Genomic DNA, 23,331 nt, shown 5'->3' with positions numbered 1-23,331 from the left:
TTTACGGTTTGTACTCATATTTCAGATTTCCACCGAAATGAAAGCATGAAAACATTCAAATTAAAAAAGCATGCAATATCTCTAAACTGCATTTAAAATATATTCAAGTACAAATAAATTCGAGTATGTAAAAAATATAACTTTTTTCAAGTGCAAACCTACGGACAGATCGCTACTTTGACGAAACCAAACACAAAAGCTGTAGGACATCGTGCACGTCTTTAGAGTTGTTGTTGTATACGCTAAACGCAACTAAAGTCAGGCTTCATGGCGTGAACACGAGAAGCATATCGCAAGGATGACTGTGGCACAGGCGAGTGGAGTGACAGATGCAGTCATTTACATGGCACCACGTGGATACGGTCCACTGACTAGCACTCGCGCGGTCTCCGCTGCCCGTACTGCCTCACTCCGCGCGCATTCGGTTAACCTCCACTGAGAAAACAGGAGGCACTTTCCTTTGCTTTTTCGCTGTCCGACCACAATGAAATCTTGGCAGCTAATCGCAGTCGTGGGAGATGCCCTTCAGGTAAGAGACACGAGAAAGGAAATGAGCGCGTTTGTTAGAGGAGGAATTTGAACGCGAAATCGTGGGATGCTTTCAGTGCGCCGCCGTTAAATCTTCAGTCCGACGCGTTTTCTCTTCTCTCGCTTGAGCCTTATCGCAACATCAAAGGTTAGTGTGACCATCTCAACAGCTTGGCTTGTGTTTGCATCTTGATGCACGCCTGAGGTTTGCGGCGTTTAGGGATCTTTTGCAGGGACTTCAGAGAGAGAGAGAGACAGGTGCTTTCTGCATGGCATGTGTTTGGGTACAGGCATGCTCTGAGATCTCCGAGTTAAGGAATGGTCCATACCTCATGTCATCTCTTCAACGCCGATGCACTGATGCTATTTCTACAAACGCCTTATCGATTACAAAGTTATCCTTGCACGAATTTACCTGGCGTACTGGTGTAAAATCCCAAGATAGATATAACACTCTCTGTTCTGCGGGTTATTTTAAAGCATTTTGTTGTTGGTTATTGAGGTAGTTGCTGGCTCGTCGGCAGGTGGAAAGTTGCGTGTATTGTGTGGCTTCTCACGCTGAGATCGTTTCAATGCATCTGCCTTTGACAGCGAGATTCACATTGCTGTGCTGTGTGTGTGAGATCACCTTTGTTAGGTGGACGACCGTGCATTGGAAATATCTATTTGTCTTTTAAAAAAGGGAAAATTTGGAGGCACAAAAAGCAGATACACAATGACACCTCAGTGTCAGATTGTCACTTGGAGACGGACGCACCGATGGCTGTTTTGTCAATGCCTTATGGTGTGGGAATAGAGTATTGTAAGGACGTGGGCTTAGAGAAGACGCTTAGTCACAAAATGACAGCTTTGGACACTGAACTTTTTCAATCTCATAATATAAACAAATGTTCAGCCTATTTTGTTTTGTATTATTAAGAACGAAAAGCCCATCGAGTAGTCTTTTGCATCATGCACAGGACCGTCGGAATGTTGTATTGTGTCTCGTTGTTTTTTCCTTTTAATAATATTAATGACATGTAAGACTAATAATATGAGTATTTTATTTTATCAGGCTGTGGCTTTCTAACACAGGAAAATGGGTTATGATGAAGTGTGTGATTTACACCGGTGTTGTGTGGACACACACGCCCCGGGTTCTGTTTTATGAGAGGGACTGTAACCTCTAGTTTAATAAGGCTGTGCTTTATTTGAAGCTGTCTGAAAAGGGGCCTTAACCTTATACAGAAGATAGGCAACTCTTGTAATACTTCACCTGAGTGGCTTAACCGGGTCGGTATGAAAGCTGCCTAATTCGTCGGTCACAAAATGCGCGTCCCTGGCGCTGTCACGAATTTGAACACAGATTGGTCATGGTGACACAATATGTGTCATCTCAAAGAATGTTCAATATTGATACTGTACATCTAGGCCAACATCTAGGAGTTTCGATGGATCTGTCACAACAGGGTCATTTCACAATTAACACAAAGTCCTTATTTATTTCTTACATTGCCTAAAAGTAGTCTTTGCACTTGATGTTTTATTGTGACATTTTTCTATTTAACCACTACTAATAGCATAATAAGGTAATTAAGAATCCCCTATTTTGTTTTGTTAGCTATATAGGCACAAGAGCACAAGAACCTACAATTTTGACTCCTAATTATAATGCTTAATGTCCAGCTGCAATAAAGGAGGGCAACGTGCACCCTGCTTAGTATATGGCAAAAGACCAATTTTCATTCTGAAGTGAATGGTTTAAAAACGTGGTTTCCCACAGAGGAATATTATGCACAAAAAACAACAGCTGAGCCCGTAGATGGTTCCACACAATGCCGATGGGGTTTTTTTACAACAAATGGAGACTGAATCACTATGGCCGTGACACAGTGCCAACAAATGGAAGAAAATGTGCCAAGATCCATGGCACAACAATATGTCAAAACGCCCTGTATGGTTTCTCCATGCCTCAGATGATTTATGGTGTTATTTTCCACACCAAATGAATTTGGCACTAATAGATGAACTTTTAAATGGTTCTATAAGAAACTTTTCGAAACACACCATGTTTTAAAAGAAAAAGGTCCTGAAAGATGAGTTGAGGGTGAAGTTTCTTATGGTTGTTTGTTTTCTTTTCTTTTTAAATGCCATACAGTAAAGGTGTATAATTGGCAAATAACTGGAAGCCAAATTAAGCAAATTACTATATCCAGGTGCTTCAGCTTTAATTGTAAGACACAGAATTCACCTTTGGTGAAATCATTTTAGTCACTGGATGAAACAGACTTATCAAAAAGGCAGGCTCAAATTTCTGTATCCATTTCCTTCAAATATAGCCTATTTTGCTCGGAAATACAAGACGGGTTTCAAACCAGCTCTGCTATTAGAGGAACATACTTAAAGGGAGAACATTACAGAGCTGCGCAAAGTATTAGACGTGATTTACTGCTGTCCGTCATATACTTTACGGTCATTCACTGGCCACGTTGGGTCCAGACAATATTGAAATCTCAATGGAACTCATGACTGCTGTTAAGGAAATAGTGCTGTTCTCAAATAGCGTATGACTTCCTTTCCTTAAGCTTTATTTTACTATGCTATCTAACCTGGCTCTAACCTGGCAATTTTTCATAAATATTCCAGATCACAATTCTTTTATTCCTCCTCCCAGGCAGTAATATCATAATGGCATATTAGCCCTTAAGTAAAACGCTTCCGCTCGAGGAGCCTAATACCTTAGGTGGCATTAAAATGTCGAAAATAACACATGTTTTGAAGAATAGTTTTTATCTGAGTTGACGTTTTTTTGTTAAAATGATTGTTCATTTCAATTTGTAGGCTTTTTTTGACAATGTCACAATTATGACCATGAAAAATATGGGACGGGTATATGACGCATTAGCTTTTGTATTTATCATTTTTATTTCATGTTAGAGAAAGCATGACTGATTTAAAAACCCACTAAAAAGGTATATTACTTATCATAGGAAGCAGCAGGCTTTATACATTGACCGTTAAAAGTTTGGAAATGACACTATTTCAGAATGCAACCTAGAAAATCTGGTGGTTTACTGGAGTAAAAGATGAGGTTTAGCACAGAGATGTGATGAATCTCATTAATGAGATGTACCAACCAAGAAGCCCAGTGCTGGGCGATAAGCGAGTGATTTATTGTGTAATCCCAGAGGTGAACTGCAACTGCACTTTTTAAGAATAAAGTGGACATGTTGGTTGTGCTGGTTTATTAAGGGTTTCCAGTGTAATCGATGCAGCTGCTTGTAGATGCTCTGTAAATGAGGAGGACAGAATAGCCAGTATATAGTGAGTGATGAAGAATGGGTCCAGTGTAGAGACCTGTTTATTGCAATAATCCCAGCTCTGTTTGCATTGCCAAACACATGTTCGCAGATCTTAATTTGACGTGGATTGTAGTGTTCAAACGCCATTAGTGTTTAGCACCTGAATCATCCTCTTAAAACAGGACCCCCCAGCACATGATATCTCAGTTGCAGATCTCATGCCGGCATGGTGATTTAGGTTGACATTTTTAACATAATTGAAATTACATTCACGGCGGGCAGAGCAACGCAGCATCTCCAGATTGTCGAACCGGGATGAGAGTATGAAGATACGGTGACACCTTTGCTTTAATCTGTGTTAAACAAAACCGTAGATCGCAAAACAAAACAGTGATTTAATTAGAGCATCACCTAAGTGGAAAGTGAGTCATTGCTAAGTGCTTTCATCGCAGGTAAAACGAAAGGGCTTGTAAACACATTTGACGCCTAACGCACACATCAGAATTGGCTTCGTAGGTCAATGGCTCTGAAGCGGTTATGTGAAGAAAAACACACCGCGATGATGACCTTGTGTTTCCAGCATTTACATCACTAGCTGACAGGCATTAGTGATGGGCTTAACATCGTCTGTATTTTGTGTTTGTTTGTAAGTGATTTGAGTGGCTGTATCCACCCATGTAGGTTTAGGTATTTGAGGGAGGAATGCTAGTCATGTCATTCTACATGGACATCAAAAGCTCACAGTTGAACGTCGGGCCCATGTCCTCAGGTGTTCTGGTGATGGGGCCTGCTGGTGATGATAACAGTGATAATTCAATGTGATTTTGCACAGCATGGTTTTGTCAGACCGCTCAGCAACACCCTGTGGTTCCGCTACGCAGTCATGTGTCTTAAATCCGCCAGAGGCTTTACCGTGGTGTGGTACACCAAGCTTTACTCATAGGTCAGATGAGTCATTGTTTTACTTTTATTTTCGTTTACAGCGTAACACAATCTGAAAGTTTTTCTCTGGGTGTAACAGATTGAGGCTAGTCGTTCATCACCAGATATTCAATAGGGCTGGGCAATGCATTAGATATTTACAAAACTAGTGAAATTAGGCGACGTTGTAAATGCTGTTTTATACATTTGGTTATTTCGTTTTTTAAAGGATAGTTTACCAAAGAAAGAAAATTCTTTCATTTACTGACCCACTGGTCATTTTTAAACCTGTATGACTTTCTTTCTTCTGCAGACACAAATGAAGATATTTTGAAGAATGTTGGTAACTGAACAATGGCGGTACTCATTCACTTCTATTGTACGGACACAAAACCAATAAGTCAATGGGTGCCGCCGTTGTTCAGTTACCAACATTCTTCAAAATATCTTCCTTTGTGTTCTGCAAAAGAATAAAAGTCATAACAAGAGGGTGAGTAAATGACAGAATTTTCATTTTGGGGTGAAGAGTGTGTCATTAGACCAAAATAACCATGGTTTTATTATAGTAGTGTAAGTGTAACCCTGGTATTTTGGTGGATTGATTGCTGTTTCAGAGTTTTAATGCAAATATTATGCTTTAACTTTGGTTATGGTAGTGAGACTGTGGACAGTTTTTGATTTTAAAACTAGACATATTGCAAACAAGCACATTACAATGGTTGTCAATAACTGAATGATTTTTACCCTTTAAGCAAAGTTAAATAAAGGTATGTGTAGTCAGAGATTTGGGTCTCATTTGCAAAATGATCAGCGATCACAAAGAAGGTCAAAGAAGTATGGTGGTTATAATTTTTAGTGTTTCATATATAAAATATAGATATTTTACTATATATATATAATAAACATGTCTTTTAAAGTGTTTTCTATTGCATAATGTTTCTTCAATATTTCACAGCTTTAGCGGTTACATAATAATACAGTCAAACCATGTTTATAAGGGTAATGCAAATTAGAAGACATTTTTATTTATTTATTGGTGTGTAGCGTGATGACAATGATGGTTACAATGGCCAATGATAGTCAAATGATGATCTTTTACTGAACAAAAGTCAAATCACCCATTTTATGTAGTTTCAGATCAGGTACATACATTATAATTCAGGATTATTGAGGTGTATTGTTATTCATCCAGCCTAAATATCCACAGTGTAAAAGACGACATGAGATCGGTTTTGTTTCTGCATTTAGTGTTCGGAGACCTGACTCCAACTTTTGAAAGTACAGTACAATATGTCAGGTTTGGTAAAGACAGATTCTCTGGTCAATGGGAGTATAGTGCTGAGACATGGCTTTTACAGTTTTTACATAATTACTCCACTTATTCATAGAGGACTGCTTAAAGTGTGAAATCACCTTGAGTTGTCGCGTGCTGGCTCTGAACTCCCGATTCAGCACTCCCTCGACTCTCATCTACCTGAAATGTTTTTTTCCCTTTTTTATTATTTCCTTATTTCGCTTCCCCCTCTCCTTTTTAAATGCTGACTTTTCTCATGCTGCGTGCCAATTATTTCATGCTGTCTATGCGTCCTCGCTCTCCCTCCTTATCGCGTGTGGAAGAAAAGTCTTCGGCTGGTTATCAAAATGCTAATGCCCTTGAAAGGAAACATTAGTCTTCCCCGAGTAAAACGTTATTAAATGTGCTCTATTTAATCTCGTAAAAGTGGCAGTATCTGCTCAGGATTTCCAGATGTTTGTGCTCTGCCCGTACCGTCTTCATTCCAATGCAGGGTTGGTGACGGGGGGAGGCGGCAGGTGCCTGGATGAAAATTGACTGCTGTTCTCAATCTTTTTAAGTGAAAGCTCGAGAACAAAAAAGAATCTGTATGTTAAGCAGCTATTTTGAATCAGAATAAAACAGGTTCAGGGGTTAGCCCACAGAAGGGAGCTGCGCGTAGACTGACTAGCTCAAGCAATAAGTAAAGTTTATTTTGTAATATCTGGTACGTGTAAGGCTGCATTTTCCAGAGCTCTAAACAAACACCCAATCTGTCTGTCATCACTATTGCCATGACAGCCTGAATATATAGTATGCCTGGAAAGGCAAATCGTGCATTCGGTTTTCCTCGCGGCTGCATAAATGGCCGTACGTCGCGGACGTGCCTTTTGTTCGCCTTGTCAAAACACAAATGAAAATGTTCCTTCCCATTAAAACCGCATCAAACGGTTGCTTTCGCACATTTGTTTAATGACATTAGTTTCTCATCTGCATGCACTGTATAGTAAGTCATTGGAAATCACATTTCCCATCTGAGTTGGGATTTGGCACCGAACCCGATAAGGGATTGGGCCGTGCTGGTAAATGGTGTTAAGATTCTGTTCTGACCTTTGATTAAACCTCTCCTGCGGGCTCTGCCTGAGTTGCCGTCACGTAGACGCTCGCCGGATCCCAGGATTATGAGGTATTATGCAGATGGAATTCCTTAAGACAACATACATTTTCTGTTTAAGAAAGCACCACGGAGGATGGAACTGGTTGACATTTTTGCATTTGTGACTGGGGTGGGTGCGTGTCTTGAGGTCTTGGTGACGGCTTTGTTTCTTGTTGTGACGGGCTCACCAAAGACCCGTATGGACAGCTACAACAGTTTTGACATCTGAGGGGACTTTTGAGGACCAGCTGTTGGTTTTCTGTCAAGTTAGAGCTTTCCAACTATTTCGGTTCCTGCAGATCACAGATGCCATCAGGAGAATATTAACTCGAACGTCTCAGACGTGCTCAGCCGTTTCACCATGAAGCTTCACTTCTCGGGTCCCACTAGGCATCATCCCATCTGCTGAAATTGGGCTCTGTGGATTATTATCCAGCGGTTCGAAATGAATCAGGTTTTCCTCCGTTGCTTCCACTCTCTATCAGTCGCATGTTGTGAGATATTTTTGTCGTGCAGTATGCTCTCCTTTACTTTTTGCCCGTAACTTGACGTGTCCTTCAAACCCTGGGTGGCTCATCTGCGGACGGTAAACCCAATGAGAGATGAGATTCTTTTTATCGGTGGTTGTGTGATGTATTCTAAATCTGCTTTTTTGGCTTGGGCCTCATCCACGTTGAGCAGCCGCGGTTGCTCCTGAATCCCTTTCGGTTTAGCGTGCATGGTGAGGTTTTGATGTTTATTTTTCCATGGGCGACGACAGCCTTTGCCAGACAGAATTGGCAGTGGATCAGGCAGAATGAATGTTATGCAACCTGTGACAACTCGGAGGACTGTGTTGGTGTGAAATCAATATACACAATTACAATACAATGGCACATAAAACGCCACATGGTGCAGTAAACATAAACCAACTGTGTCAGGGAGATAGTCAAAATAGAATATATGGATGAAAACAGGATTCACAGAGTTGAGGTTAAAAAATAGCGCTGCCGTCTCTGTGTGCGGCTGCAGAGTTAATTGCAGAAACAAATTGTGAATGGGGCGATTACAGTGTAGGCCAATTGCATCAACAGTTTCTATTTACAACATGCTTTTGTGCAGCAATTGATATATACTTCAGTCAGTAACCAATCACAGTCACAATCTGACGTACGCGCCTGGTACGAAGTCATTTTTCAAAAGCGTGCATGCGCAGTAAAGTTCGTCTTTACACCTAATGCTAGTCCAATAGAACTTCCTGTTTTGTTTTTTAACACTACACAAACATTTATACAGAAAACAACCAACAGAACATTTATAATCGAATCAAAATGCTAAACAAATATATTTTAGATTAATCAAAAATTATAAACAAAATGAAACGGGAAGAGCTTGACAAGTGTTTACATCTTGTAAAGTGGTCTTTAAAGAGCAGGCTTGTGGTACAGACTGCTCTTTTGCCGTAATGATGGTTCTATTTCAGGTTCTTATGGCATAGGGGCATCTGTTCATGCTGTATAGTCTTCCCTGTCAGGAAAAAGGCAATTGGACGTGAATACTCCATCAATTGGATTTGCTTATTTTATTATGTTAATGAATACGATAACAAGGGATTGCTAATCTTCACGCTGAGACCGTTTTTGCCTTTCCTAGAGAATTTCCGATGAACTGTTTTATCTCCAACAAACAGCATGCAGGGCTTCATAACAGCCCGCGGAGACACCGGCACACATTTTCTCTCAGGTGAGCCTTTAATTGCATCTTTCGTTCTTGGTGACATCATGGTGGGCTGCTCTCCTGTGTGACAAGGCTCGTACTTACTCAATAAGTGGAACGGCAGCAGCTGTCATCACATACCTTATTATTACCCAAGAAAAAAGACGTCCTTAAAGATCCACAAACCAGCGCTCTCGCTTCCATTTAGCAACCGCTCCAGCTGCTAAACATCCTCTTACAGCCATTTTGGCAGACCGGTTGGCCCCCAGCTTAGGGATTCCACTTCCAGGGGAAGAAAACAGCTCTTAATTGCCCTCCATAAACTGCCCGGCTGCTGCGAAACAAAAATCAATTCCTGCTTCAGGATGATTTTGGGTGTAATGCCAGCCATCTGACAGCTAACTTTTGGCTAGAAGTACAAAAGGTCACCGGTTAGAGATTTTGGTCACATTGATGTGTCACAGGGGAGACGCAGGCTATATGTACTTTAAGCGGGGAATGCCCGCTGCCAGGCGCTTGGCTTATCGGTTCCTCTTGTTACGGATACAGAGATCTCAAATTAAGATTAATAATGTCATCCATAACTTTTTGTAGGAAGCTATTTCCGGTCCCCTTTTTAGTCCCCACCTTCAAAATATGACATGGCAGGAAAATTGTATTATGCTTTACAGACAGCGTGCATACGCAAGCATCATCAATTTCCCAGACTTGTTTGTATACAATGACTCTTTGACATTCAAACCCGAGGTATCCTCCCCCACCAGCACCGAATGAGCAGACAGCATGTGTGCGATAGAGTGCGTGGGCAAAGTGTCATGGCTGCGAAGTGCCAAGAACAGCTCCCCACATTGTTAACAGTGCTCTCTGTCTGCAGACGTCTGCCTGGCTGTGGATTGCATGATGCTTAGGACAATATTATGAAGGACAGTGGCAGAACTTTCTCAAAACACAGGCCTCAAAATTAGGCTGTTGGCTTTCCTATATACAGTGCAGAAATATTTTCCTCTTAGCACCATACGAGAGTATAGCATAATTATAAGAAATGATCTTGCTGTTATTTTATATTAAAACACATTTATGCAAATTTGGGACATCTGCAACTCTTAGATTTAGAAATCCCCTCACTTTTTATCTTATTATCTACCATTTGTAGTCATTTCTACTCTATTCTACAGAATTATGTGCATTGTTCCTGAGCATTGGCACAGAAATCACATGAGCAGATATAGCTTGAATTCGTACCATATGTACAACTTAAATGAAATGTAAAAATGAAACTAAACATGCAACTTTCTTGTTTAAAAGGATTTACAGGTTAAGATCAAAATAATTTCCTGTTTTCACGGAACCTATACTGAGCAGTTCCAGAACATTCCCAGTAAGTGTTTTAGATGTTCTGTTAATTTTGAGGGGTTTTTTTTCAATTCGCTTATTAAAAAATATCAATGTGATTCTCACAAGCATGGAATTTAACAGTGGATGGCGAATCATCTTCATAGACTTGAAAATCCTTGAAATTCTTAGTACATGGGAAACAATGAAATCTCAAGATTTGTGAAGAATAAAAGCTTCATTCAACACTGCATCAGTGGCTCGGTTTATTTAATCCGCATCCCCATTTTCTCTCACTTTTTCATTTGTTTCACTTCCAAGGACTTTGGAAATAACATTGCCAATTTGCATAGCGCATTTTTTCCGATAGCGCATTTTTCCCAAATGAGCATCCAGAGGATGTGTCAGTATTTTCCTTAAAAAAATGGCTGGGTATGTTAAATCTCGTTTTCAATAGATAAATATTGAAATCGCAAGCATAAATTCATATTTAAAAAATGTTTGGTCTGGTGACTTATTTCATTGTTTAGTTATGTGATTCAGCACACTATGTTGCAGTATTGGCCAAAACGGATGGATTTCTAACAGCTGTGCACAGGCAGCTCGAGTAAGTTCTAAATGAGCATGACTTGTATGTAGTTTGTATGTGTTCAGTTAAGCTTGCATGCATTCAATTAATTCCTCGCCTTGTACATCATGGAAGTGAAATTTTCAAAGGAAACTATATCGGCTCGCTGATGTCGATTGCAGCGGTGGTGTGCAAGTTGACTAATTGGAGAGGCTGTCCTCGGTGTTCGGCAGAGCCTGTTGTTTTGCTCATTTGGTGTGACAAATAGCGAGCCTGTGGAGGATGCAAGGCCTGGGTGCTGTTCTGACCTATGACATCTCATTTGTTTCTGATAAATGGCCATTTTCTGGAGGTGCATGGTTCACTTGAGAGGCAATTGCCAGGTATGAGTCGCCTTCTTCGGCGACATCAAAAAAAGCCATGGCCGTCTAAGACCAGGCCAGAAACTGTTGCATTGCTGGTTGATCGTAGTGCACTGTGTTCAGTCAGGTCCTGGTGTAATAATTAGGTCTTATGGCAGCAACATACAGCTATAGAGTGTGTTTATCAGTTGCACTGTAAAACCGCTTTGCCCAACTTTAGATTTGGGTTGTGAAAAGGTGCTCTCTTATTATACACCCTTGAATATACTTCAATATAAAATATGTTCAAACGGGCTGTTTATACAACTAAACATGGAAAACTTTTTATGACGCCATACACATCTATTCAGTCTGCAGTCTTGGAGTATTCCCCAAACAATAATGGCGGCCTCCATGCAGCATGTTTTTGCCGTGTGACATACTTATTATAATTTCTCCAGAAAGAAAGTAGATTTATTGCACCACTACACCAGCGGAGACATAGTAATTATATGCACACTACTATAAAACACATACACGCCGGCAAAGTGTATTAATAGCCCTTTTAGATTAAAACAGTGTATGCAGATGTGCGCAAGCACATAGGGTTTCTTTTTATGCAACAGCGCCATCCACTGGCCTGGCATGCATAATACATCGTTTTATTAATTTTCATAACGCTCTCTTTTGTACGTGAAGCTTTTTAAAAATACAGAGAAGAAAACCACACACTAGTGGTTGCTGCATAGGGATGCACCGATATGTAAATGTTGTGCGTTAACCGTTAATTCTTTAAAATTGGAAGCCAATAATCAATATATTGGCCGATATATAATATCTAAATATTAAAATAACCTTTTTTTGAGACTGAAACAAAAGGCAAAAAGTGGACACTGCTTTTATTTGAAAACGTTCACTACAGACAAAGTAACCATTAATTCTCTTCTACCAAACATACTTTACACTAGTTAAAGATTTTTTACTTTGAAACTTTTCTGGTATAATGTTTTATTTAGTAAACAAATTATAGATGTTCTTCCGGGGCAACGCAGAAAAGTGTTCTTAATTACCACGAGTCAAACCGGTCCAAGGACAGAAATCATTCAGACAGCAATCAGCTTTAAATAAGATGCTTTTGTTCCTACAGTTTACACATTCATAAATATCTACATACTGTACCTACATCAACAATGTTAACAATGATAACATTAAAAACAACCATTTATCGACCGATGCCGATAATTTTTCATGCATCCCAAATGCCACCATGTTAACATCACCTGGCCAGCTGTGTCATGCAAAAACATACAAAAATTCATAGGAATAATTTGGTTTTCTTGATTGTTTATATAGTGCTTTTATCAAAGCATAGTCTAAACAAAACCATATTGAGTACGTAAAATATAGTGTCCGAACAAGCAGTTTCTATTGGAGTAGGCTAATAAAACATACCATGATGACCTGCAGCTCCCTCTGTCATGATTCTGCCTGCTCTTGTCTTGATTTTCTGGTCTAGGGGCAGAATCATGACAGGCCCATGTGTTTTATGTGGAGAGAAACATATTATTGTCAATCAGGACATAATATGCGTTCTCTCCTGTCTCGTCATTTGGCCCCGCCCCTCTCGTTCCTAGTATTGCTTTCCTCCTGTGTCACATTACCCACACCTGCCCATTGTTATCTCCTTTGTTAGTCTCCCTATTTAATGCCCTCTTGTCTATTGTCTTGTGCTGGTTCGTTGTATGTGTTACCTTGCTGTTTATTGTTCCTGCTCCGGAAATTCTTGAGAGATACGCTTAAGTATAGTCTAGTCAGTGTTTGTGTTTTGTTTCAGTCTTAGTGTATTATGGTTAAGTCTTGTTGAGTTTAGTTCAGTTTATTGTGTACCCTGTTTTGTCACCCCCTTGTGGGTTTTTGTTTTGTTCCTGTGTTGTTTATTAAAGTCTATTTGTTACCCCTTATCCCCGTTTTGCTGCCTGCACTTGGGTTCTCCTTACCACGCTCATAACAGAACGAACCAGCCCGAACAGAACCCAGCAGGCAGCTTGGAGGTAAGACGAGCAACCCAGGCTCATCGCCTCCTCCGTTTACGCCAGGGGCACTCTGATGTCCTGGAGTTTGCGGACCGTTTTTTTGAGACTGCAGGGGAGATGGTCCACAATGAGCAGGAGCAGATGGTCCTGTTCAATGGCGGCCTCAACCAACCTCTAGCGGGGTGGGAGATGAAGATGCTGAGACTGCTGGGCTTCACTGACTTGATCAGGTATGCCATGAATCGTCCGGAGCCCAGTGTCTCAGCTCAACCCAGTCTTTCCCCCCCGCTGGCCGCCATCCCCGAGGGCCGTACCCTACAAATCGGGGTTGTGGGCCTCTCCTCACCCTCCGCACCCTTCGCCTCGTCCAGCACGGAGCTAGCCATGCTCCCCACTGCTTCTCCGCAACCGACTACACCCACCGTGAGCCGGTCGAAGAAGAAGAAGCCGAGGAGGGGTGTAATGTCCAGCCCGAAGTTCCAGCCGGAGGAGAACACCGGGGCTCAGCCCAAATATTTTTTGGGGGGGCGTCATACGGGCAGGAGGGCCCCGTCCAGCGGGCCTCCTGATGTCCCGTCAAGTCCGGGGGTCCCGGTGGTCCCGTCAAGTCCAGTGGTCCCAAGCCAAGTGCCAAGTCCGGGGGTCCCAAGCCAAGTGCCAAGTCCGGGGGTCCCGTCGAGTCCGGGGGTCCCGTCGAGTCCGGGGGTCCCGTCGAGTCCGGGGGTCCCGTCGAGTCCGGGGGTCCCGTCGAGTCCGGGGGTCCCGTCGAGTCCGGGGGTCCCGTCGAGTCCGGGGGTCCCGTCGGTCCCAAGTCCGGTGGTCCCAAGTCCGGTGGTCCCAAGTCCGGTGGTCCCAAGTCCGGTGGTCCCAAGTCCGGTGGTCCCAAGTCCGGTGGTCCCAAGTCCGGTGGTCCCAAGTCCGGTGGTCCCAAGTCCGGTGGTCCCAAGTCCGGTGGTCCCAAGTCCGGTGGTCCCAAGTCCGGTGGTCCCAAGTCCGGTGGTCCCAAGTCCGGTGGTCCCAAGTCCGGTGGTCCCAAGTCCGGTGGTCCCAAGTCCGGTGGTCCCAAGTCCGGTGGTCCCAAGTCCGGTGGTCCCAAGTCCGGTGGTCCCAAGTCCACCCACCCCAGTTTCAAGTCCTGCCCAGCTGGCCTTCCAGCCGGCGTCAAGTCCTGCCCAGCTGGCCTTCCAGCCGGCGTCAAGTCCTGCCCAGCCGGCCTTCCAGCCGGCCTCAAGTCCTGCCCAGCCGGCCTTCCAGCCGGCGTCAAGTCCTGCCCAGCCGGCCTTCCAGTCGGCGTCAAGTCCTGCCCAGCCGGCCTTCCAGCCGGCGTCAAGTCCTGCCCAGCCGGCCTTCCAGCCGGCGTCAAGTCCTGCCCAGCCGGCCTTCCAGCCGGCGTCAAGTCCTGCCCTGCCGGCCTTCCAGCCGGCGCCAAGTCCTGCACCAAGTCCTGCCCTGCCGGCCTTCCAGCCGGTGGCTCAGCCGGCCTTCCAGCCGGTACCCAGTCCGGCACTTATGCCGGGAACAAGAACAGTTCTCCCGAGGACTTCTTCCATCAAGTCCCCGGGGACTCCACGCTCTCGAGCGCCCCCGGGAACTAGGACTGTTCCCCCTTGTCCCACTGGACTTCCCCCCATGAACTTTGTTGTTCCCCCTCCCCCCCCTCCCTTGTTTGTTATTTTTATTATTTCATCCCAACCCTTTTGTAATGTATTCGTGTCTGCCCTTGATCTTGTTTAGTATGTTTTGCCTTGTCTTGTGTTCCCAGTCTGCCTTGTCTTGTTAGTCTACCCCTTGATGAACACCTGGAGGTGTTCATTAAAGGGGGGGCTTCTGTCATGAATCTGCCTTCATGTCATGTCTATTCTTGGTCTTGAGGCAGATTCATGACAAAGCCTTGTGTTTTATGTGAGAGAGAGATGTTGGCTATCGGCTTTCTATGCTCTCTCTCTGGTCCGTGTCTTTGTTCCCGCCATCTCGTTTCCTCGTTAACCTTCCCTGAGTGTGTCATTACCCGCACCTGACCCTTGTCAATTATCCTCTGTTTGTTTCCCCTATAAAACATCCTCGTGTTCATTGTCCTGTGCTCGTTCATTGTATACTGACCCTGTATTTTGTACCTTGTCCGTGTATGCTGTTCCCAGTCATTGTTCTTGTACATTGTATTTCGGTGATTGAGTCTAGTCTTGTCCTTAGTGTTTATTTTTCCCAGTTTAGTTGTCGAGGTCCTGATTATTATTTAACTTATTGTCTTGTTTTACCCCCTTGCGGGTTTTTGTTTTGTGCTTATTTTTATATTAAATTCCTTGTTTACCCCATCATCCCCGTGTTTTGCTGCCTGCACTTGGGTTCTCCTTTCACGTTCCTGACACCCACACCACAGAGCGAGAATAAACAATGGGACAACAAGTCAGTGAGAGAATTACAGCAGTCTGGACCAGAAGTCGTGTTAATCGAAAATTGACAGATTCTTTTAACCAGTGACGGAAAAATCTGTAGAACGTCTATCATTTTGACCGATTACAATGGGGTGTAACGAGAGAGTAATCCAGGCAGGAAGCGAATCCACGTGCAGCATAAGGTTTTATCAAACAAAAAGTCAAAGAACAAAATACCGTAGGAAAAGGAAAGTAAAACTATCCAAAGACCACTGAGCATAACCACTGTGATCAAGATCAAACATTTAAAGACTTACACTAGACAAAGGTTTAAATACATAGAAACTAAAAAGATAACAAGACACACCTGGAGGAATTTATTAACACTAAAAACTACAAAGGACTACAAAACATGGCACAGACAAGTAGGTAAAAGAAAAGTTCACAAAGACTTCCACGGACTGAGATCGTGTATATTTTTTTTTATCTTATAAGAGTTTTAAACTGTGAGAGACCACAAACATGAGGAAATAAAAACATAGATTTAATCGTTTTGTCCGAGTCCTGACTGAGAACATAGGAAATCTCACAAATTGTTCAGAATAAGTGTTTCTATATTTCACTGTAGGCAACGTTTATTATATGTGTTCAATATAAACAAATGTGTACATATAACCTTTTATGTGATTTTAAAAATATGATTTTGCTCACGCATCGACGTGGCACTACATATAATTTTTTTGCAACTCATATATTGTTGTATCTATGTCTTCACAGTACTTAAAAAAGAATATTAATACTGTTTTGTAAAAAACTGGCTCCACTTGACCTATTTATTCTGTTCTACCTTAAAGCATACGCACACTCGGAGTCCTACCGCTACAGTCACTTGCACATAGTCTGTCTTTTTATTTAAAAAATCGTAATTGTGATGATAGTGTTTTTAATGCTTTTGACAGAAAATTGACAGATAATTTTGTCAGGGTTTTTCCCACATCAGGATTTCTAATCGTAAATATTCAACATGTTTTATATTTACGTTTCACGATCAGGGCGGCACCGATGTTTTTCAGATCAAATGTATTCACTCTTAACACACACTAGGGATGCACGCTTCATTCGTGCTTAGCAGTGTGGAGATATTTCAAAATCAATGATGACGACCCACGCATGGCAATCTGCATGCTTATGTCCTTGGTTTTGCCCTTTGGAGGTTATTTGATGGACTGTGAATTTTGGCTATGAAAAGTTTTCATAAGCACATAAGTTGTTAAAAATAAAGATGCTGATATGTTCATTAGTCTCATTGTGTTGTTCTTAGAAAATTGCCACAAACAAAAAAAAACTAGCATCGGTGTCGGTGTCGGTATCGGCGAGTACCAGGGAAAAAGTATCGGTATCGTACTCGATCCTTAAAAAGTGGTATCAGTGCACCCCTAACACACTCCGCAGGAAAATCTGATAAATAAATTTTTAGAGCCGTTTAAGATATCGGGACTTTACCCATGTTTGTCGGAAGGGGAAAATTTGGCCGGATTATTTTGTGATGAGGCCCCGGCATAATTGAATGAATTCGTTATTACAAAACAGCACCTGTCATTGTTACTGATTGGACATATGATTATAAACATTTGTCTGCAATAATGCAGAGTGTAAATGCATGTACATAGCAGTGATGTCACAAACATGCTAATTAGCACGTAGCATCACCTTGTGTCACCTAGCGACAGGTAAAAATAGATATGACAGATTTTTTACGATCCTGTCTGTAAAAAGGACGTACAATTAAACATTGTAGTGCCACCTCTGGTCTGGACACAATATAATAGAATCCAGCCAGGTACTGTCACAAACCTCTGCTAACACACAAAAACGTACAATGTATTTTTATAGATGACAAGCAGTATAAGAGAGTGAAAAACAGCCGATAGGTGTCACTAAAGTCCAAGAGCACCGGAGCAAAGAAGAGCCAGCCAGCGATGTTGAAATTGCCTCGCCATTATCCAGTTTTCTGCAGGTCGAATTCAAGTCCTGCTCTAAAAATTCTTCTCAATCTCATACACAGTAGAGAAGAAAAGACCATTGCAACGTCCATTTCATGTCTACTGTATAAGCAATTACACTGGTGTTGCAAACGTCTCAGCACATTCAGCTGTGAAAAAAGTATTTTACCACGAAAAATGATACATGTTACCTTGAAAGCAAAGAAACTTTTGAATGTCATGCAACTGATTTATACAGTCACATGATCCAGACCTAGAATTGCATGCAAAAGACGAATGAGTTCAGGATGATGCATGACAAAGATTCAAATACATCTACAGTTGCCTCTTTAAGACTTAAAGAAGTGGTGGTGATTTTTATGCAAATGATGTTCACCCATATAATGGAGGCTGTTGGTTGTCTGCTGTGTTGTGGGGCTGAGCATGTATCTGTGGAGATAAGGTTGCTTTAGGAGGACTCGCCTGAGCCAGAGAGAGCGAGAGAGATAGAGAGAGAGAGAGAGAGAGAGAGAGAGAGAGAGAGAGAAACTGCTTGTTGGAAGATAAACATGGCTAATTAGAATATGCATTTGTTCAGTAATTCTGTTCATAATTGAGATATTTTAATCTTTGAACATGCCAGCTATTTGGAAAAGTCAGCTGTAGCTTACCGCGCTGATCTGAAACATACTGTGTTAACGGGGCTTTTCAAACACGCTGGCAAAATACCAACAGGATGAGCAAAACACTTTTCGGGGGGATTAGCACCCCTCTCTACTGACAGCACAGTGCACAGTTTGCAGGAAATCATTTAGAAACAAGCACCCTTTGTCCAGAAGTGCAAGCAATCTACCTTGTTTTTTTTTCGGATGGGCTTGTTCTCTGTATGTTTGGATATGATTGCATGGCAACAAACAGGCTGCGGGTTTGCAGGGATAGAGCGCCTTCCCGGCGTAATCACCCCCTTAATCTAGGGAGCAAACTCCAGCTCTGCTCCATAAATCGATAGCACTTCAGGCAGGGGAACAGGAAGTCTCCTGTCGCTCTGCTGAGAGATAAAGGCACCGATAGGAGACGCGCGGTACAGCTCAGCCATTGTGCGTTAGATCAAGATGTGCCTGCTAAACTGATGGATGCTGCGAATAGTGATTCCACCTCTCTGCTGTTTTAGGACGAGATATGTAGATTGCCTACAGAGAGACAGCGGTGACTAAATGAATATGAAAATGAGCTCAGGGAATGGACTGCTATTCTGCTCTGTCTTTGAAGTCTCTTGTGCTGGATTGGGCGTTACTGTCTCGCAGTTTCAGTATGACATTGAATCTTTAAAGGAGGTTTAAAATTTCAAGTATAAATGTACCGTGTATTTATTTCTTGATGTTTTTGTAAGGCAGCACAATATACTGAAATGCTTAAAATATCACTGTCGTGATGTGCATATCCCAACATTAAGTTGTTGAAAATCATTGTGATATGTGTGCGTGGTGGACATGCGCGTACACTACCGGTCAAGGGTTTAGGATCACTTGAAAGAAATGTTCCGATCTTAAATATTTTTTAAAGGTGTAGGTTTCGGGACATGGTTTTGATGCGTTTGTAATTATTGCCAACAACGGTGGTGCCCATTCACTTGCAAATGCAAGTCAATGGGTCCCGTCGCTGTTAGGTTACCAGCATTCTTTAAAATATGTTCTTTAGTGTTCTGCAGAAGAAAGAAAGCCATGCAGGTTTTTTAATGTCAATAGGGTGAGCAAATCCCATTTACATGTTTGGTTGAATTTCTAATGCTTACCCCAATTACTGTCATTTGTTAAACACAGGAAATAGTTAAGTAATAAAACAAAATACATTTAAAGGAACCGCTTAAACTGATTCACAGAACCAGACTTCCGACAGAACAGATTCGCCATAAGGAATATAATTTTATTAGGAAACAATCATTGGCTTAATGTTCACTGATATAAAAGCCTAATGGTATTATGTGCAATTAGAGCAGCCAGGACAATTAAGATAAATTAAAACACCAATCTTCATTATCTTTAAAAAAAATTATCAACATATGACTTGAAACAGCACATATTAAAATGGGCCAATAATATATTAGAACATACTGTGGTAATAGTACAGAAGTTACATAGTTTATCTCTATGGTAGTTAATGCTTTGACATTTTAGGTGAAACTCAAAGCATCTTGCATTTTTTAGACAGGTGCATAAATAATATAAATATTCAATTTGATTCAATTTTTATTTATATACAATGTGCATTGTTCCAAAGCACAGAAAAGGTAAAACACAGCACAGTGCATGGTGTTTACATATTCATCGAATGTATTGGTCCACCTTGTTTACAAAGTTGCATCACGTTCAAGTTAAAGCCACCGGGTACCTTTTAACATGCCTGTCGCCCCTTCTGAAGGAGACATCAGCCCCCTTTTTTCCATTTGCTCTCTTTAATGCGATACGTGTCAGGCATCAGTATTCGTTTTTTGGCATGTACAGCTCGCTCTCGTGATCCGCTGTAATAGAAAGAGTCTGTTGCACCGCTAAGCTTACTGGATGCAGCGGTTTTCATAAATACGCCGCATGCTGTTTAAAGAGCGTCTCCCGGTCGCTTTGCCTCTCATTACGGCTCATGTTTTAAATGGGGTTTAGGATGAAATTCTATCTGCTTAACCCCAGCGAAATTACGGACACTTTCCTAGGAAGACGTCAAGGGAGATAAAACGGTCATTGGGAAATGGCAAGCAATTAAAAGTATATTAGCCGTTCAAGGCCAAAAATAATTAAAGCTCTCCGACCATTGTGTTTTAGAAAATAGCTGCAGGCGGCAATCGCAAAAGGTGTACGCGCAGTCAGAAGTCACGGGGTATTCAGCCGTGCCCCGGCTACAGTACGGCCAAAAATAAGCACCCGTCAAAGCTCGCATTTGATTCGACGCTTCTCATTTTCAGCGTGAAACCATTCTTTCCACGCTTCATGCAAGTGTATCACATTACGGGTTTTGGAAATGAGATTGGATCTGCGTATTTAATCACACCAATGCAATTAGTGGGTAGGAATAGAAGAAACAGAATTGGAACATGCTCCCGCCTGTTACTGGAAATATGGATGCAGACACACAAAGGGCATGTGTGTTGTAATATTGCACATTGTAGTGTCGTTCAAAGAACTTCCGCCGTGAGAAAAATAAATAGTACAATGTAAGGGTTTTCATGGGTACTGTACGGCCGAATAAACATGACCTTAGAGACAGTGGGTCTGATGGTTTGCAGGAGTGCACCACAGCACTCTGTAGTACACAGGTTCAAACGCCCTAAACTCACAAATACATCCACACACACAGTTGCCTTGTGTCAGCCAGTGGCTGGGGTCCATCACACAGCTAGAAAATCTCTGTAGGCTTGATGTGCTCAAAGGCAGTTCTTTCCACTTTAACAGGATTTGCACAGATGAGACGAGTGCTCACCAAGCACCAGAGAAACATTAAATGCCCCCCCTGGGACGTCGGATAGATTTAACTCTTATCTCTTTTCTAATCATATCCTGGCCATTGTTTGTTTGTCATTGCCGTGCAATGTCATTGATAGTTATAAATATCTGTACAGAAAATGAGATTTCTTTGGTCGCAGACAGATATAACTGTCATTTAGTTTCACAGTCGCGGACTCATTTGGAGGAGATTCGATTTGCGGCGCTCCGTACAGAAATGAAGGAAACGTGCAGTGCCTGATTGATAAACACACATTTGTTTATTAATAATCAGAGGTTGAGAGGCTCACACTGAGTATGTAGCATAGATCGATGATGATGTCGTAATGGGCTAGACTAGCTTGGGGGTCTCAGATGCTGTGGTTATAGACTATCAGAGATAAGTTCATTACGGGTTGAGCTCAGGCCTCTCCTGCTCGTGTGGCGTTCAAATGGCGGGGTTTAAAATAATAGTTCACCTTAAAACCTTTTACGTACCCTCATGTTATTTGAAACATTTGCTGTTTTTTGTAGTCATTTTTTATCTTGTTCTCCCTTTGGGTCATGTCTAGCCGCGCTCACTCGCAGAATTAAAGAACGATGCTTTGTGTATGGTTACCTCAGGCGAGAACCAATGGCATTTTTGCATCAGTTACATTTATGTGCAGTTTTTTTCAATATGTGCATGGCTTCAAAATAGAATCAAGGTTATTATAGTTTAGTAGAACTGAAACTAAAACTATTTCAACTTTTCTGTTGATTGAAATCAAATGAAATATCTACGTATAGTATTTTTTGATAAACAAACTGTATACCAAATGATAGTTAGAAATGTTGCCTGAACAATAAACTGAAGTAAGTTTGAGCCCAGTCACAACATAAATGAAAGCTAAACTAAAAATAGATGTATCTTATATAGCAACCTAAAAAATAAACAAATACATAAAAAATGGCAAAAGCAGATTACCAAATTTTCAAATATTAACCGAAATAAAAAATAATAGCAATATCAATAAAACTAGAAACTCTGTAAATAATATACATATAGAATACATAGCAACTAGGACTAACCAAATATAGAAGTAATACCCTTATGACACCAATTTACATATGTTTTTACAGCTTTACAATCACCATACATTGTTATTAAGAGCTAAATAACAGTTCTTCAGAAATGTCATTTTTTGAGTTTCATAGAAAAATAACATATGAGTTTGAAATGTTACAAAGTGAGTGAAGAATATGACTTATTTTAATGATCTTTCTTTAAGGACAGGATAAAAGAGCTATGTTTTCCTCCTCCTGATTTCACTACACTGAGCTTGGTGGGCTGTCTTGATTTATAAATAACAAGGGTTTTCAAAAAGCATTATATGTCTCACAACTGCTGTGAAAGCTTAATCTTTTCCATTTCTTCTTTCTTTTATGAATGAATTAACAAAATAGGCACAGAATCGCCACATTTTTGGTTCCAATTTGTAGTTTGTGCTGGAAACGGTTTGAACCAAAGCGCTTTAGGAACCTTATATGCTCGAAGAAAGGTTGCTCACAATTCTAACAGCACAGACGTTCTTAATCCTGAAACAGCCAAATGCACTGGTTAGTTAAATCACAGCTTGGTGATTTCTCAGCTGACAAATAAATACAAAGCACTGGTAGAACTCAAGATGCTACAATTGGTCCTTCACTGTCCAATTTTCATTCTCGTCTTTCTGTTATCATCAAAGTTTTATGCTGGCAGAGTACAAAAGAATTAGATTCTTGGGTAACATTAAGATGACCCCACTTTCTGAATTCTGAAGACAATTTGAATATTTGAGTATTGTGGAATGTTCATAGGAGGAGAATTCATTCATTAATGAGGTATCATTCCTATTTTAAGCAACACTGAGCAAGCGTTTTGTATTCAGACAATCTGAGACATTCTTACAGACTTGAGCTGCTCTGTTTCTCTGCTGTGAACGATCCGATAAATGCAGAAAATGTAAATATGTGCACCTTAAATATCCAAGTCATTGAGGGAAAATGAGCACAGCGGTCATTTGGAGGTTTCCCAAAGCATCCTGCGGTTTTCTGCTAATTTGCAGCCGTATTCTCAAACAGCCATGAATAAAAGGACACGGGCGAGTGCTATTGCCCCAGGGTGGAACATTTCTCCTGGACAGAACGTCTCACTTGGCTAAAAAAACTGAAATTACAACAGCTTCAACTTTCAACAACTTACGTGTGGGGAAAAAATGGTCGCATGTGTATTATAGCCAAAATACGGAGTAAGAAATCTCAACAATCATCTGTCATTTCTCAATTCCAGGGAGGTGAGGATTTTGAATTGAAGTACATAGGCACTGTGTTAGAATCCCAGTCCATCTCTAAAGCTGT

The 23,331-nt window shown here is 41.5% G+C and overlaps 1 protein-coding gene across 1 annotated transcript in view; it reads left to right on the top strand.

Moving 5' to 3' along the window:
• Window positions 1-369: 369 nt before the first annotated feature.
• Window positions 370-23,331, top strand: part of rbfox1 (RNA binding fox-1 homolog 1) — a 200,720-nt gene continuing 177,758 nt past the window's right edge. Inside the window, exon 1 of the mRNA XM_079456771.1 lies at window positions 370-529. Coding sequence (XP_079312897.1) covers window positions 485-529 — 45 coding nt within the window. The 5' untranslated portion in view covers window positions 370-484. The remainder of the gene's footprint in view (window positions 530-23,331) is intronic.

This window comes from Barbatula barbatula, assembly GCF_947034865.1.
Source record: "Barbatula barbatula genome assembly, chromosome: 5".
NCBI classification, from domain to species: Eukaryota; Metazoa; Chordata; class Actinopteri; order Cypriniformes; family Nemacheilidae; genus Barbatula; species Barbatula barbatula.
This window is presented reverse-complemented; position numbering and strand designations above follow the sequence as displayed.